Genomic DNA, 15,070 nt, shown 5'->3' with positions numbered 1-15,070 from the left:
TTCTACAGCAGAGGAACAGGATTTTCTCCTCACTTTCCTCCTGCAACAGACTCAAATTCAGCAATTAACAGAGATAATGTAGACTCCCATATGGCATCATGCCAGGACAATTATGCTTCCCTTTTAAAGAGTACTATTTTAAAAGCAATGATAAAAAGTGAAGTCATTACACAACTGGAAATGGAGACAACTTCACTAAAAAAATGAAAATCTGAGACAGAACAGTCAACCTGGTTTCTCTGACTGTCTCCTAACACTGTCCTGTAGTGTTAAAGCCTGCTCATATTTTGGAAACCATCATAGGTGAACGGGGGGAAGTTTGGCAAACAAGAGGCAGTTTTGGGCAGGCATGCAATAGGGTTGATTTCACACGCCGTGACATCCTGCTCGCTGGTGAAAAACACACCATCGTGTGAGTATATGGAGGGGTCCAGGTCATAGTAGTTGTAGGGTCTCAGGAGAAAGCCGACCGAGTTTCCCACCGTCACAGTGTTGGGAATATCCTCAGAGTGCGGGATGTGAAGGAAACCAGCAGTTATCCAGGCAACCAGGTCCTAGGCAAGGAAGAGCCACAAGACCGCGGTTATTTCAGAAGCCTGCAGTGGCAGCGACCAAAATCTGCGCAGGGGCCATGGAAAGTTACAGGAGAGCAGGAGGGGACCTCCATGGGCACCAGCCCAGCCGCGTTTCCACACACCAAGCTCCCCCCTCCTGGGAAAGATCCCCTCCCTTCGCCAAAGACCTGCCCACAGCCACAGCTGCAGATGTCCACCCAGCAGAAGGTCCCTTGCCCTGACTCCCGCGGCCAAGCTCTAGCCTCGCAGAGATTTTCCTGACATTTTGCCAGCATTTCTCCATAGGGAGAAACGAGCTCCTGCTCTGCACACGAGGATTCGCGCGTATTCACTGACCAAGCAGATACACAGAAAAGGGGATGCTCAAACCCGCTTTCCTCGTTCCCCGGGGCTGCTGCTCTCCCAGCTGAGCCCGCTGTCCTGCGGGCGATGCCGGGGTCGCTCAGCCCCTGGGCAGCTCTGGGGCTCCCGCTCAGCCCAGGGGAGCCCAGCCCACCTCGTTGGTGATGGTCTCGTTGTTGATGAAGTCGGCGAAGGCGACGGTGGGCGTCCAGGGGTCGTTCTGGTTGTAGATGCTGGTGCTGGTGGGCTCCTCTTCCTTCCGCCGGGTGACGGCCAGCTGGTACCTGAGGACAAGAAAAGAGATGGGAGCAGCCCCGTGGGGCAGGGCAGAGCTAAAAGCCAGCTCCCCAGAGAGTCTGCAGAGCACAAGCCTGCTCCTACGGAGTAACCCCAGCCCAGGAGAGCATTTGCCCTGTGCCTCCCCATCAAGGAACACCCATGCGATGCCTCCCCAGCCGGTGGGGCTCAGGGCGTCTCTGGGAACCTGCCGTCCCAGTCAGAGCAGCCTGACCTTGCCCAGCTGATGGCCCTCTCCATGGAGCTGGCTTCGGGGACATGATCCCCCGCAAAACTGGTGATCTGGATCCTGTAACCACGCTGGTGGCCCCACTTGTTTTTGCTGTTGGCTGCGAAGTAGATGTATCTGGGCATCTTCGACTGGAGCCGGAAGGCAGCCTGGTCCTCCGTGTCCAGGACTTTCTTGGTGAGTCGTGGCCGCTCTATCTGCTGCTCCGGGCTCCAGGGAGCCCGCGCCATCTCAAACGCCATGTCGTGGGCCACCAGGGAGTTTTTCACCCCTGCAAAGCAAAAGCAAAGTCACTGAGGAGATTCCCCGCAGTCCCCTGTTCCCCATGGACATCACTGCAGCCAGAGCTCACACTCCCCATCCTCCCTTCCTGCACCCCGGCCTCCGAGCACTGGCTCCTGCCTGTGAGAGCAGTTACCGTTCTGCAGCTCCACTGCGCCATGACTGTACATCGTGTACGTTTATCTATGGCTGTACGACTGTACGTTTGTCTGACTCAGGCAACACCACGCTGCGGCAGACACCACCATCCACAGGGACTCTCACCCTCTGCGAAGAGCAAGAGGGGAGCCTCCTCCCAGTGCAGAAGAACAGGTTTGCTTCCCAGTACAAGCACAGTCTAATTAACTCAAGCGCCTGATGGCCCAGGCACTGTGTTTGTGCTCATCAGCATGCGTCCTGCGAGCTGGAAAGCACTAGGAAGAGCCCAGGCTCTGAGCACATTTGCACATCACAGAACTGGAGCAGTGCTGCACAGCTCAGGTCTTTCCACAAAGAAGAGTCACGAGCCGGAGGCTCAGAGCAACAGGAGGGGCACAAGAGCAAATAAATCCGGGGACAAGATGGCAAAGAGCTGGTCGAGAGTGCTCGATGGCCAGCGCCAGCATGGCTCTGGCAGAGAGGCCGGTGCTCGGTACCCGCTGCCCATCCCGGCTAGAGTGCATGGCGTAACGCCCTCCTGTGCTCCGCTCCCCTCAGCCCCACACGAGTTTCCAGCTTGTGTAAAGGCCGTTTCAGAGCTGAACCTCTGGCCATCCTGGAAGGTTTGAGCAGCGCCTTGGGCCTGAGCCCTGGGGCTGCCATTGAGGTCAGCGCCAGAGCCCCATGGAAGAGGATCCACGCCCAGCAACCGCCACTGTGCTCATTTTCTTCCCTTTTCTGATGTGAACAAAACTTCTAACCCCACACCTCCCCTTCCAGTGATAGCAGCGACAGTCTGATTTCATCTGCCTTTTCCCTGTTCTTGCAGTTTTGCAATCCCCCATTTTTACCTAAGTATTCAAAACTCATCCTAAAACCACATGGAACAGTCTTTAAATTTGTGTTTCCCAATTAAAAGGAAATTGGGAAATTTTTAATAGATGGCAGGAGCACACAGCAAATGCAATTTCAGCAGGCGTGCGAGGGCAGATTTGTGGCATAAATGGTAGGGGAAGACCGAGAAAACTGCAGCTGACACTCCAGTTGCTGCTGTGAGCAAAGGATCCCTTGTACCCCTGGCAAAACGCAGCATAGCCATAAGCTCAGAGCTGGCTGCCTGCCCAGCATCTGCCTGCTGTGCCCGCAGCCCTTCGGAGAGGGCAGCTGCCTGTCCCACTCGCACACGAGCAGCAGGAGCAGCTCGACAAAGCTGTAGGAAGCAGGAACGCGAGCTGGAAACCACGTCCCAACAAACCAGCTTGATCGACTCTAACTGTCGTTTGGGGCTCGGGACAGGGGCAGGGCGCCAGACGGAAAAATCCCGACTTCTGCAGAGCCCCGGAGGCGTCGAGGCCGACGGGGCAGGGTCGGGGCTGGGTCTGTCTGCCCAGGCAGGAGGGGAAGGACCCGGTCCCATCAGGGGCAGGGGCTGCGCACACAGCGGTGCTGGCGTTACCCAGCCCAGGAAGCTGCAGCTCTGCACGGCGCTTAGGGGTAACTGCATGGGACAGAGGGGGAACCTGTCCCTGTAGCACAACAGCTTTTCCCTGCTCTAAAAACAGAAGGGAGGCAGCTCCGCATGAGCACACCATCCTACCCCACATGCAGAAAGAAAAACCTATATAAGGACCAAAAAATGTCAAGTTTGGGGAGTCTAAAAGTACTCAGGGAGGGCACAAAGGAGAGACAAGACCCAGACCTACCTCCCACATCCAAGTCCACCTTATAGTTGATGGAATGGGTGCGTATTGTACCCAGCGTGTGCTCCCAAACCCTATTGCCGTATCTCAGACCATCCCCGTGGAGAAAGGAAGAGCTCGCGTACCCCGTGGCCTGGACCTTGCCTTCAATGGCCCCGTTCTGGTAGAAGATGAAGTCCCACACGTAGTCGTGGTTGCCCACGGTCGCAATGGACCGGACGACCAGAGCGGAGTTGACCAGCCCCCCGTAGTAGAGCGACTGCAAGTTGGAGTAGTGGCGCCTCAGAGGGGAGCCCAGGTTCTGCTCAAAGATGCAGAGGGAAGCCTTTCTCTTGCTGGGCCTCAGGGTCTCAGACAGAGCGTGTGTGTCGACATAGGTGGCTGAGTACGGGCAGTCGACCCCTCGCACCAAGGGGGAGGTGTAGCGCCCAATGCCAAAGCTCCCATCCATGTACCTCGTTGACATCCCTCCAGGGCAGTTGGAGCCGTACACTGACAACGCCTCTTGGATGCCGATTTCATAGGCAACCCTCTCCCCCTTGTGTCGGATGTCAAACAGGCGCAGGCCCGTGTTCACGCTCATCCCAAAGGCAAAGCTCCAGGCCTGGAAGAGGACGTGGTTGTTCCTGACGCTGTAGCGGGGACCCTGGGGCTCGTACTGCAAAGGGAACAGCGCAGCCGAAGGCGCTCGGGGCTTCATGGAGGAGAAGCCCCATCCCGCGGTGCTTTCCTCACCTTCTCCACGCTGATGCGACCCTGCACGTAGGCGCTCTCCAGCTGAACCATGTCCCTGTAGTACTGCCCGTTGTAGAAGACCCTGCTCACCACCCACTGGGAGATGTCCAGGCTGCTGTGGTCCACCAGCACCTCCAGCCCCACCGGGTGCACAAAGAACCCGCTCACATTCTGAAACACGATGAACCATGACTTACGGTCTCCAGACTGGAACCCGTGAGGGGCTGTGGTCTGAAACGCCATGTTGGTGCTGTCGTACTCAAAGACTTCTTTCAGGAAGGTCGGGGCTGCAGCAAATGCCACCGTCTCTAAGAATGCTCCCACCTGCTCGTACTCGCTGCCCAGCATCGGTCTGCGGTGGTACGGCACCTTCCCCCGTACTTCTGCACCGTGACGTCCCGGTGATACACCGGCGTTGGCAGCGGACCCACCACGTACTCGGTGACATTGGGGTCTGGCTGGTTCCCAAAGTACAGCACAGCCAGCGCCTCCCGGGGGGGGCGAGCCCCCCCGCCATCCAGGAACTGCAGCACCTCTGCCTTGGCGGGGACCTGCACGTCGACGGAGGCAATGCAGTTGTCGGAGGGTTTTGCACGCGAGGCGTCAACCAGCTGCACCCCAAGGTTTCCCTGCAGGTACCGCACCACTTGCACCATCTCTTCGGGTGTCAGATCGGCAAAGACCAGGCTCTGGCTCGTGGATCCTGTCTTCTCCACGATGTGGGGCTGGGATTCACAGCTGGGTGATCGCCTCCCCCTGCTCAGCAGCATGCAGGAGAGAATGAAGATTATCACCGCAGCCCCGACCAGGAGAACATAGGGAAGTTTGGGGTTCATCTCTCCGAGTGCAGAGACAGCATGCGGGGTTCGGCTGCAGCATCCAGAATGAGTCCCTCACCTGCAGACCAGGCTCTTAATTCATTTGCCGACTGTGGGCGTAAAGGCGTCGCTTGCGAGGTGGGGAGGGAGCCTGGAGCTCCCATGGGAGTCCAAGAGGAGATCACAGGTCCCAGCCAGTTCAGCCTGTTTCCTCCCCACCCCAGACACACCGAGGAAGCCAGCTGGGGAGCCGGTGCCTGACTCACTCCCCAAGCTACTGATGGGTTTCTCTGCTGCAGGGTGACACCACGAAGAGCCCCAGCCTCAGTCTGCCCAAGGGGCCTTTGCTTCTCCCGGTGTCTCCCAGGACACCCCGTCCCATCTCATGTGGGAGCGCAGCGATGCCGCGGGGGCAGGCTCCGCTGGCCCGGTCCTTCTGCACCCCGGCGCCCCAGGACCAGCCCCGCTCCCCTGAAGGGCCGGTCTAGGCTGGCATGCCAGGAGAGCCCAAGACCCGCCGGCTCCCCAGCACCTCCACATGCCAGTTCTCCCTGTCGCCATTCTCTGTTGCCTCCAAGTCCCTCCCAGCCCTGAGGGAAGGGACCTGGCAGCTCCAGCCCGGCTCCAGCCGTGGGCAGACTAGCCAAGACGGAAGGAAGCTCCCTGGCGAGAACAGGCAGCGCTCGCTGAACCCCTGGCAGCAACGGCAAGCGACAGGCAGCACCTGGAGCGGCTGCAGCAGGAAGAGCAGAGGCTGCAGGATGACTAACAGGACACATCTCTCCCCATTCAGCCATCCCAACCCCACTCCAGTGGACGTGATCCTGGGACAAGAGCCGTCACAGACAGAAATGGTTACTGTCAGGAAACTGTTCGGTACTCCTGACCGCACGACGGACCTTCCCCGGCGAGGAGAGCAGCGAGCAGCCCTTCGGAGGCAGCGAGCAGCGGGCCGGGGCAACCCCACCGCGGCATGAGGTGGCTGCTCCTGCACGGCCACCAGCTTCTGCAAGGCTGGCCCCACTGTGCCGAGCCCCGTGCGAGGCAGGAGCGATACATCACCGACAGCCGAGGATGGCTTTCTGGAGATCGTGGTCCACTTCATGCCCTTCTGGTGGAGACAGTTTGAGGCACAGGCAGGAGGGGCTGGGCAGGGGCTGAAACCACTACAGCACTGGATCAATTTACCACTCTTGCGATCATGTTAATTTAGAAACTTACGTTTTCATTCTCATCTCCAGCCAGGGAATAATTGCCCTCTTTCCCTGCAGGTCCCACACCAGCCTCAGATCAGGATCCAGGAAACCTGTCTGGGAGATGACCCATTTTTGCTGTGCTGCAGTTTTGCCTTCCCTGTGCTCGGAAGGTGGGGATCCTGCAGGGCGCTTCTCAAGCACCCCGCATGGCCCCGAGCCCTGCTGCTCAGGACAGGGCTCCCCTCCCTCGCTGAGGGGAACAAGTCTGGGACTTCACACAACTCTTCTCAAGAGCATTTTGCAGCAGCCAGGGCTCAGGGTCTGTAAACAGAGCAGGGAGCTGAGGGGCACAGCAGCCACGGAAAAGGACCTTGCCACCACGCAGGAACTGTATTTTAGCACGTTTTTGAGCCTTGCTTACAGGAAGGGAACCAGTATCAGCCCTGTTTTCAACCGTAATGACAGCAGCAGCACCTTTCAAGGCCACACAAACCACTGCATCGCAGGCAGGTACAAGAGAGGACACGTGCCGGCACTGAACGTTTGCACTGGAGTCAGCTGCAGCTTGATGTACGTAGTTCTCCGATTACTCCCCGCAATCCAGGAGACAGCACGGGTTACTGCAGCTGCATTTCTCCTCGGGCTGGTACGGATGCAGTCCACTGCCTACCAGCGATCTCTTTGGTCCTGCGCAGATGTAAAACATTTTTTTCCCCTACCTTTTACAGCAGCAGGTTTCAACAACAGACACCTAACGCTGCCAGCCTGTGCCCCAGCACCACCCCTGCCTTTGCACCTTCCCGGACTGCAGTTACTGGAATGGCCTTTAAGGGGAAGCAAAGCTGTCCTTCGAGGCTCAGCATCCTTGCGCCTCCCGGGTGGATGCCAGCGCTTCGCTACTCAGCCCGCCAGACGGTGCAGCAAGGGGCTGCTCCTGGCCTCAAATAACCCTCCAGGGAACCGCCGCCAAAAACCATGACTGTGTAGGAGCAGGGGAATTCACTGGCTCACTGCAGCGGCTTTGCAGCCTGAGAGGCAGGATCCAACTTACAAGTGTTTCCTCAAAAGAGGAGCGGGGATAAAGCTGCACAAACTCAGCCTTGCAGAGCACCAGTCCAGCTGCCCTGCTTTATGTTAGGCAGTCGAGATACAAAAAGGACTTTCCCAAGTTACAAGGAGCGCCAGGACCAGCATCAGGCACAGCAAGAGCAGGCTCACACCTTCAGTCCTGCAGACAGGGCTGTGTCTCCCTGTCTGCCCGGCCATGCCTATGGCAACACGCACCGTGCCAGACGTGAGGCCTCAAGGAAACACAAACATTTTTCAGCTGCTACCTTTCATACTTTCCCTGGGCTGAACACAGAGGCCCCAGACAATTCCCACTGCCTTCAACTGCATGACCTTCACAGACTATTTTATACATAGAAAAATACTTTTGCGATGAAGGAAGAGGTTAGGAGAGTGACAAAGCAGAGTTCTGATGTCAGTTATTAGGGACTCTACAGACTAGGAGGCGATCCCCCCAAAGCTCTGGGGTTTATCAGTATAATGGCAGACAGTAAAGGAAGACCCAGACCTACCTCCCACATCCAAGTCCACCTTATAGTTGATGGAATGGGTGTGTATTGTACCCAGCGTGTGCTCCCAAACCCTATTGCCGTATCTCAGACCATCCCCGTGGAGAAAGGAAGAGCTCGCGTACCCCGTGGCCTGGACCTTGCCTTCGATGGCCCCGTTCTGGTAGAAGATGAAGTCCCACACGTAGTCGTAGTTGCCCACGGTCGCAATGGACCGGACGACCAGAGCGGAGTTGACCAGCCCCCCGTAGTAGAGCGACTGCAAGTTGGAGTAGTGGCGCCTCAGAGGGGAGCCCAGGTTCTGCTCAAAGATGCAGAGGGAAGCCTTTCTCTTGCTGGGCCTCAGGGTCTCAGACAGAGCGTGTGTGTCGACATAGGTGGCTGAGTACGGGCAGTCGACCCCTCGCACCAAGGGGGAGGTGTAGCGCCCAATGCCAAAGCTCCCATCCATGTACCTCGTTGACATCCCTCCAGGGCAGTTGGAGCCGTACACTGACAACGCCTCTTGGATGCCGATTTCATAGGCAACCCTCTCCCCCTTGTGTCGGATGTCAAACAGGCGCAGGCCCGTGTTCACGCTCATCCCAAAGGCAAAGCTCCAGGCCTGGAAGAGGACGTGGTTGTTCCTGACGCTGTAGCGGGGACCCTGGGGCTCGTACTGCAAAGGGAACAGCGCAGCCGAAGGCGCTCGGGGCTTCATGGAGGAGAAGTCCCCATCCCGCGGCGCTTTCCTCACCTTCTCCACGCTGATGCGACCCTGCACGTAGGCGCTCTCCAGCTGAACCATGTCCCTGTAGTACTGCCCGTTGTAGAAGACCCTGCTCACCGCCCACCGGGAGATGTCCAGGCTGCTGTGGTCCACCAGCACCTCCAGCCCCACCGGGTGCACAAAGAACCCGCTCACATTCTGAAACACGATGAACCATGACTTACGGTCTCCAGACTGGAACCCGTGAGGGGCTGTGGTCTGAAACGCCATGTTGGTGCTGTCGTACTCAAAGACTTCTTTCAGGAAGGTCGGGGCTGCAGCAAATGCCACCGTCTCTAAGAATGCTCCCACCTGCTCGTACTCGCTGCCCAGCATCGGTCTGCGGTGGTACGGCACCTTCCCCCCGTACTTCTGCACCGTGACGTCCCGGTGATACACCGGCGTTGGCAGCGGACCCACCACGTACTCGGTGACATTGGGGTCTGGCTGGTTCCCAAAGTACAGCACAGCCAGCGCCTCCCGGGGGGGGCGAGCCCCCCGCCATCCAGGAACTGCAGCACCTCTGCCTTGGCGGGGACCTGCACGTCGACGGAGGCAATGCAGTTGTCGGAGGGTTTTGCACGCGAGGCGTCAACCAGCTGCACCCCAAGGTTTCCCTGCAGGTACCGCACCACTTGCGCCATCTCCTCGGGTGTCAGATCGGCAAAGACCAGGCTCTGGCTCGTGGATCCTGTCTTCTCCACGATGTGGGGCTGGGATTCACAGCTGGGTGATCGCCTCCCCCTGCTCAGCAGCATGCAGGAGAGAATGAAGATTATCACCGCAGCCCCGACCAGGAGAACATAGGGAAGTTTGGGGTTCATCTCTCCGAGTGCAGAGACAGCATGCGGGGTTCGGCTGCAGCATCCAGAATGAGTCCCTCACCTGCAGACCAGGCTCTTAATTCATTTGCCGACTGTGGGCGTAAAGGCGTCGCTTGCGAGGTGGGGAGGGAGCCTGGAGCTCCCATGGGAGTCCGAGAGGAGATCACAGGTCCCAGCCAGTTCAGCCTGTTTCCTCCCCACCCCAGACACACCGAGGAAGCCAGCTGGGGAGCCAGTGCCTGACTCACTCCCCAAGCTACTGATGGGTTTCTCTGCTGCAGGGTGACACCACGAAGAGCCCCAGCCTCAGTCTGCCCAAGGGGCCTTTGCTTCTCCCGGTGTCTCCCAGGACACACCGTCCCGTCTCATGCGGGAGCGCAGCGATGCCGCGGGGGCAGGCTCCGCTGGCCCGGTCCTTCTGCACCCCGGCGCCCCAGGACCAGCCCCGCTCCCCTGAAGGGCCGGTCTAGGCTGGCATGCCAGGAGAGCCCAAGACCCGCCGGCTCCCCAGCACCTCCACATGCCAGTTCTCCCTGTTGCCATTCTCTGTTGCCTCCAAGTCCCTCCCAGCCCTGAGGGAAGGGACCTGGCAGCTCCAGCCCGGCTCCAGCCGTGGGCAGACTAGCCAAGACGGAAGGAAGCTCCCTGGCGAGAACAGGCAGCGCTCGCTGAACCCCTGGCAGCAACGGCAAGCGACAGGCAGCACCTGGAGCGGCTGCAGCAGGAAGAGCAGAGGCTGCAGGATGACTAACAGGACACATCTCTCCCCATTCAGCCATCCCAACCCCACTCCAGTGGACGTGATCCTGGGACAAGAGCCATCACGGACAGAAATGGTTACTGTCAGGAAACTGTTCGGTACTCCTGACCGCACGACGGACCTTCCCCGGCGAGGAGAGCAGCGAGCAGCCCTTCGGAGGCAGCGAGCAGCGGGCCGGGGCAACCCCACCGCGGCATGAGGTGGCTGCTCCTGCACGGCCACCAGCTTCTGCAAGGCTGGCCCCACTGTGCCGAGCCCCGTGCGAGGCAGGAGCGATACATCACCGACAGCCGAGGATGGCTTTCTGGAGATCGTGGTCCACTTCATGCCCTTCTGGTGGAGACAGTTTGAGGCACAGGCAGGAGGGGCTGGGCAGGGGCTGAAACCACTACAGCACTGGATCAATTTACCACTCTTGCGATCATGTTAATTTAGAAACTTACGTTTTCATTCTCATCTCCAGCCAGGGAATAATTGCCCTCTTTCCCTGCAGGTCCCACACCAGCCTCAGATCAGGATCCAGGAAACCTGTCTGGGAGATGACCCATTTTTGCTGTGCTGCAGTTTTGCCTTCCCTGCGCTCGGAAGGTGGGGATCCTGCAGGGCGCTTCTCAAGCACCCCGCATGGCCCCGAGCCCTGCTGCTCGGGACAGGGCTCCCCTCCCTCGCTGAGGGGAACAAGTCTGGGACTTCACACAACTCTTCTCAAGAGCATTTTGCAGCAGCTAGGGCTCAGGGTCTGTAAACAGAGCAGGGAGCTGAGGGGCACAGCAGCCACGGAAAAGGACCTTGCCACCACGCAGGAACTGTATTTTAGCACGTTTTTGAGCCTTGCTTACAGGAAGGAAACCAGTATCAGCCCTGTTTTCAACCGTAATGACAGCAGCAGCACCTTTCAAGGCCACACAAACCACTGCATCGCAGGCAGGTACAAGAGAGGACACGTGCCGGCACTGAACGTTTGCACTGGAGTCAGCTGCAGCTTGATGTACGTAGTTCTCCGATTACTCCCTGCAATCCAGGAGACAGCACGGGTTACTGCAGCTGCATTTCTCCTCGGGCTGGTACGGATGCAGTCCACTGCCTACCAGCGATCTCTTTGGTCCTGCGCAGATGTAAAACATTTTTTTCCCCTACCTTTTACAGCAGCAGGTTTCAACAACAGACACCTAACGCTGCCAGCCTGTGCCCCAGCACCACCCCTGCCTTTGCACCTTCCCGGACTGCAGTTACTGGAATGGCCTTTAAGGGGAAGCAAAGCTGTCCTTCGAGGCTCAGCATCCTTGCGCCTCCCGGGTGGATGCCAGCGCTTCGCTACTCAGCCCGCCAGACGGTGCAGCAAGGGGCTGCTCCTGGCCTCAAATAACCCTCCAGGGAACCGCCGCCAAAAACCATGACTGTGTAGGAACAGGGGAATTCACTGGCTCACTGCAGCGGCTTTGCAGCCTGAGAGGCAGGATCCAACTTACAAGTGTTTCCTCAAAAGAGGAGCGGGGATAAAGCTGCACAAACTCAGCCTTGCAGAGCACCAGTCCAGCTGCCCTGCTTTATGTTAGGCAGTCGAGATACAAAAAGGACTTTCCCAAGTTACAAGGAGCGCCAGGACCAGCATCAGGCACAGCAAGAGCAGGCTCACACCTTCAGTCCTGCAGACAGGGCTGTGTCTCCCTGTCTGCCCGGCCATGCCTATGGCAACACGCACCGTGCCAGACGTGAGGCCTCAAGGAAACACAAACATTTTTCAGCTGCTACCTTTCATACTTTCCCTGGGCTGAACACAGAGGCCCCAGACAATTCCCACTGCCTTCAACTGCATGACCTTCACAGACTATTTTATACATAGAAAAATACTTTTGCGATGAAGGAAGAGGTTAGGAGAGTGACAAAGCAGAGTTCTGATGTCAGTTATTAGGGACTCTACAGACTAGGAGGCGATCCCCCCAAAGCTCTGGGGTTTATCAGTATAATGGCAGACAGTAAAGGAAGACCCAGACCTACCTCCCACATCCAAGTCCACCTTATAGTTGATGGAATGGGTGTGTATTGTACCCAGCGTGTGCTCCCAAACCCTATTGCCGTATCTCAGACCATCCCCGTGGAGAAAGGAAGAGCTCGCGTACCCCGTGGCCTGGACCTTGCCTTCGATGGCCCCGTTCTGGTAGAAGATGAAGTCCCACACATAGTCGTAGTTGCCCACGGTCGCAATGGACCGGACGACCAGAGCGGAGTTGACCAGCCCCCCGTAGTAGAGCGACTGCAAGTTGGAGTAGTGGCGCCTCAGAGGGGAGCCCAGGTTCTGCTCAAAGATGCAGAGGGAAGCCTTTCTCTTGCTGGGCCTCAGGGTCTCAGACAGAGCGTGTGTGTCGACATAGGTGGCTGAGTACGGGCAGTCGACCCCTCGCACCAAGGGGGAGGTGTAGCGCCCAATGCCAAAGCTCCCATCCATGTACCTCGTTGACATCCCTCCAGGGCAGTTGGAGCCGTACACTGACAACGCCTCTTGGATGCCGATTTCATAGGCAACCCTCTCCCCCTTGTGTCGGATGTCAAACAGGCGCAGGCCCGTGTTCACGCTCATCCCAAAGGCAAAGCTCCAGGCCTGGAAGAGGACGTGGTTGTTCCTGACGCTGTAGCGGGGACCCTGGGGCTCGTACTGCAAAGGGAACAGCGCAGCCGAAGGCGCTCGGGGCTTCATGGAGGAGAAGTCCCCATCCCGCGGCGCTTTCCTCACCTTCTCCACGCTGATGCGACCCTGCACGTAGGCGCTCTCCAGCTGAACCATGTCCCTGTAGTACTGCCCGTTGTAGAAGACCCTGCTCACCGCCCACCGGGAGATGTCCAGGCTGCTGTGGTCCACCAGCACCTCCAGCCCCACCGGGTGCACAAAGAACCCGCTCACATTCTGAAACAAAACGAACCAGGTGACCCGATCTCCAGATTGGAATCCACGTGGAGCGGCTGTCATGGCTGCTAGACTGGCTCCATCATACTCCATTACTTGACGCATGAAAGATGGAGCTGTGGGGAACACTTGGCTTTTTAAAAACCCTGCAATCTGTTTGTATTCAACAGCCAGCGTCGGTCTGCGGTGGTACGGCACCTTCCCCCCGTACTTCTGCACCGTGACGTCCCGGTGATACACCGGCGTTGGCAGCGGACCCACCACGTACTCGGTGACATTGGGGTCTGGCTGGTTCCCAAAGTACAGCACAGCCAGCGCCTCCCGGGGGGGCGAGCCCCCCCGCCATCCAGGAACTGCAGCACCTCTGCCTTGGCGGGGACCTGCACGTCGACGGAGGCGATGCAGTTGTCGGAGGGTTTTGCACGCGAGGCGTCAACCAGCTGCACCCCAAGGTTTCCCTGCAGGTACCGCACCACTTGCGCCATCTCTTCGGGTGTCAGATCGGCAAAGACCAGGCTCTGGCCGTCATCGGTGTCCTCCTGCTCCGGGGGCTGGTGCTGGCAGGTGCTGGGGCCCTTCCTCTGGTCAGCAACACACAGACTAAGGCAAATATCGTGGCTAAAGCCAGAATGAGGAGGATGAGCACCGTTTTCAAGTGCATGTCTGCTGCTGGTCCTAAGGCATTCACAGCAGCTTTCAGAGCAGGGTTTCTAGCTGCTGCCTCTGTCAGTTTACGCTGCACTGGATGGATTAGCACGGAAAGTACAAAAGACTGGGAGAGGCTAGGGGAGGAGATCTGAAATTCGTGGTAACCAGAAAGGGCAGATCTCCTCTCTCAGCTGCAGCCTTCTCTGTCCTCCTCCACGAGCAGTGCCCTGAAAGAACTACTGGAGATGCAGAGTCAGTGACTCAGACAAGTTTCACATAATTCTGTTACTTTTTCAGTCCAACCTAGCTTCCTGAGGCTGCCTGTAAAAACGAAGATCCTGTAGTCAGCCTGAGGTGGCTGGGACCACTGTGAGGCTCTGACAAGCTGGGAATTGTTGCCACACTGTAGAATTTCACCTCTTTGCAACTCACCAAATTTCCTTGTTTATCAGGCTGCTTCCTTGTAAACATTCTCCCTGGCAGCACGATTCCAAGCTTGGAGTTACTTTTTATTTTATTTTTTTTAATCTTCCACATGGAAGCCTTTGCTGAAAACACATCCATCTGTGTAGTAGTAGAAAAACTTTGGCAGGCATGAAGAGATGTAGTTCAGGATGAGATTCAGGCCCCACGTGCTGTGAACAACTAGCTCTTAGTTTGCCCCTCTGAACAGCTATGAACAATTCCCAGCATTCCGCTGAAACAAGATCACGCAGCTTTTGCCTCTGCCTCCGGTTCAAAGATAAGCTGAGGTGCACCTTCGAGAAGTTCCCTCAAGGACAAAACCACTCCCTACCTGCGGCATCCAAGCAGGCAGCCGATGGCAGTGCCTGCTGTCACCGTGCTGCCAGGCTACCGTTGTCCAGGCTGAGCAGCCACCTCCACGATCTCTACCAAAGGTTGAGACAACTGCCCTCTGCCACCCCCACCGAAGGCCTCTCTGCTGGTCTCACAGCGCTGTTGAAAGGCCTTGGCAGCGCGAGGGCCAGACAAACGGACTCGGTGCTCCATCCTGCCATGCGGCAGGTGCTTGGGGTAGACCAGACGCACCGCTTTAGCTACAATCCCTGCCTGTCCCTGAGCTGGTGCTGAGAAGCACAAGGCATCCAAGAGAACCAGGGCCGGAGATTCAACCCAACATTTCCACTCCTGCTGCCAGCCTCACCTCACCTCACCCTGGCCTTCCCTTCCTCCTCCCGTCAGAGTTTCCTGGTGGGAGACACCCCCCAGCCTCAGCACTGCCTCCAGTTCTTCCTCTGCAGCCCTGGACTCAGCCCGTCTGCGGTCCTCCGGCCGTGC

The 15,070-nt window shown here is 57.9% G+C and overlaps 2 protein-coding genes across 2 annotated transcripts; both read right to left on the bottom strand.

Annotated features, from left to right (window-relative positions):
* On the bottom strand, positions 1-9,461 carry LOC127026461 (membrane primary amine oxidase-like). The gene is given in 5 exon segments (XM_050911715.1): positions 1-554; positions 1,072-1,201; positions 1,429-1,714; positions 7,893-9,131; positions 9,134-9,461. Coding segments are annotated over 5 exon segments (2,268 nt in total). The 3' UTR covers positions 1-269.
* Positions 9,462-11,116: 1,655 nt separating this feature from the next.
* LOC127026781 (membrane primary amine oxidase-like) lies at positions 11,117-13,784 on the bottom strand. The gene is given in 4 exon segments (XM_050912090.1): positions 11,117-11,232; positions 12,220-13,465; positions 13,468-13,706; positions 13,709-13,784. Coding segments are annotated over 4 exon segments (1,677 nt in total).
* Between the last annotated feature and the right edge of the window lie 1,286 nt (positions 13,785-15,070).

This window comes from Gymnogyps californianus, chromosome 28 (genome assembly GCF_018139145.2).
Source record: "Gymnogyps californianus isolate 813 chromosome 28, ASM1813914v2, whole genome shotgun sequence".
NCBI classification, from domain to species: Eukaryota; Metazoa; Chordata; class Aves; order Accipitriformes; family Cathartidae; genus Gymnogyps; species Gymnogyps californianus.
The sequence above is the reverse complement of the archived record's forward strand: the minus strand, read 5'-3'. Positions and strand labels throughout refer to the sequence as shown.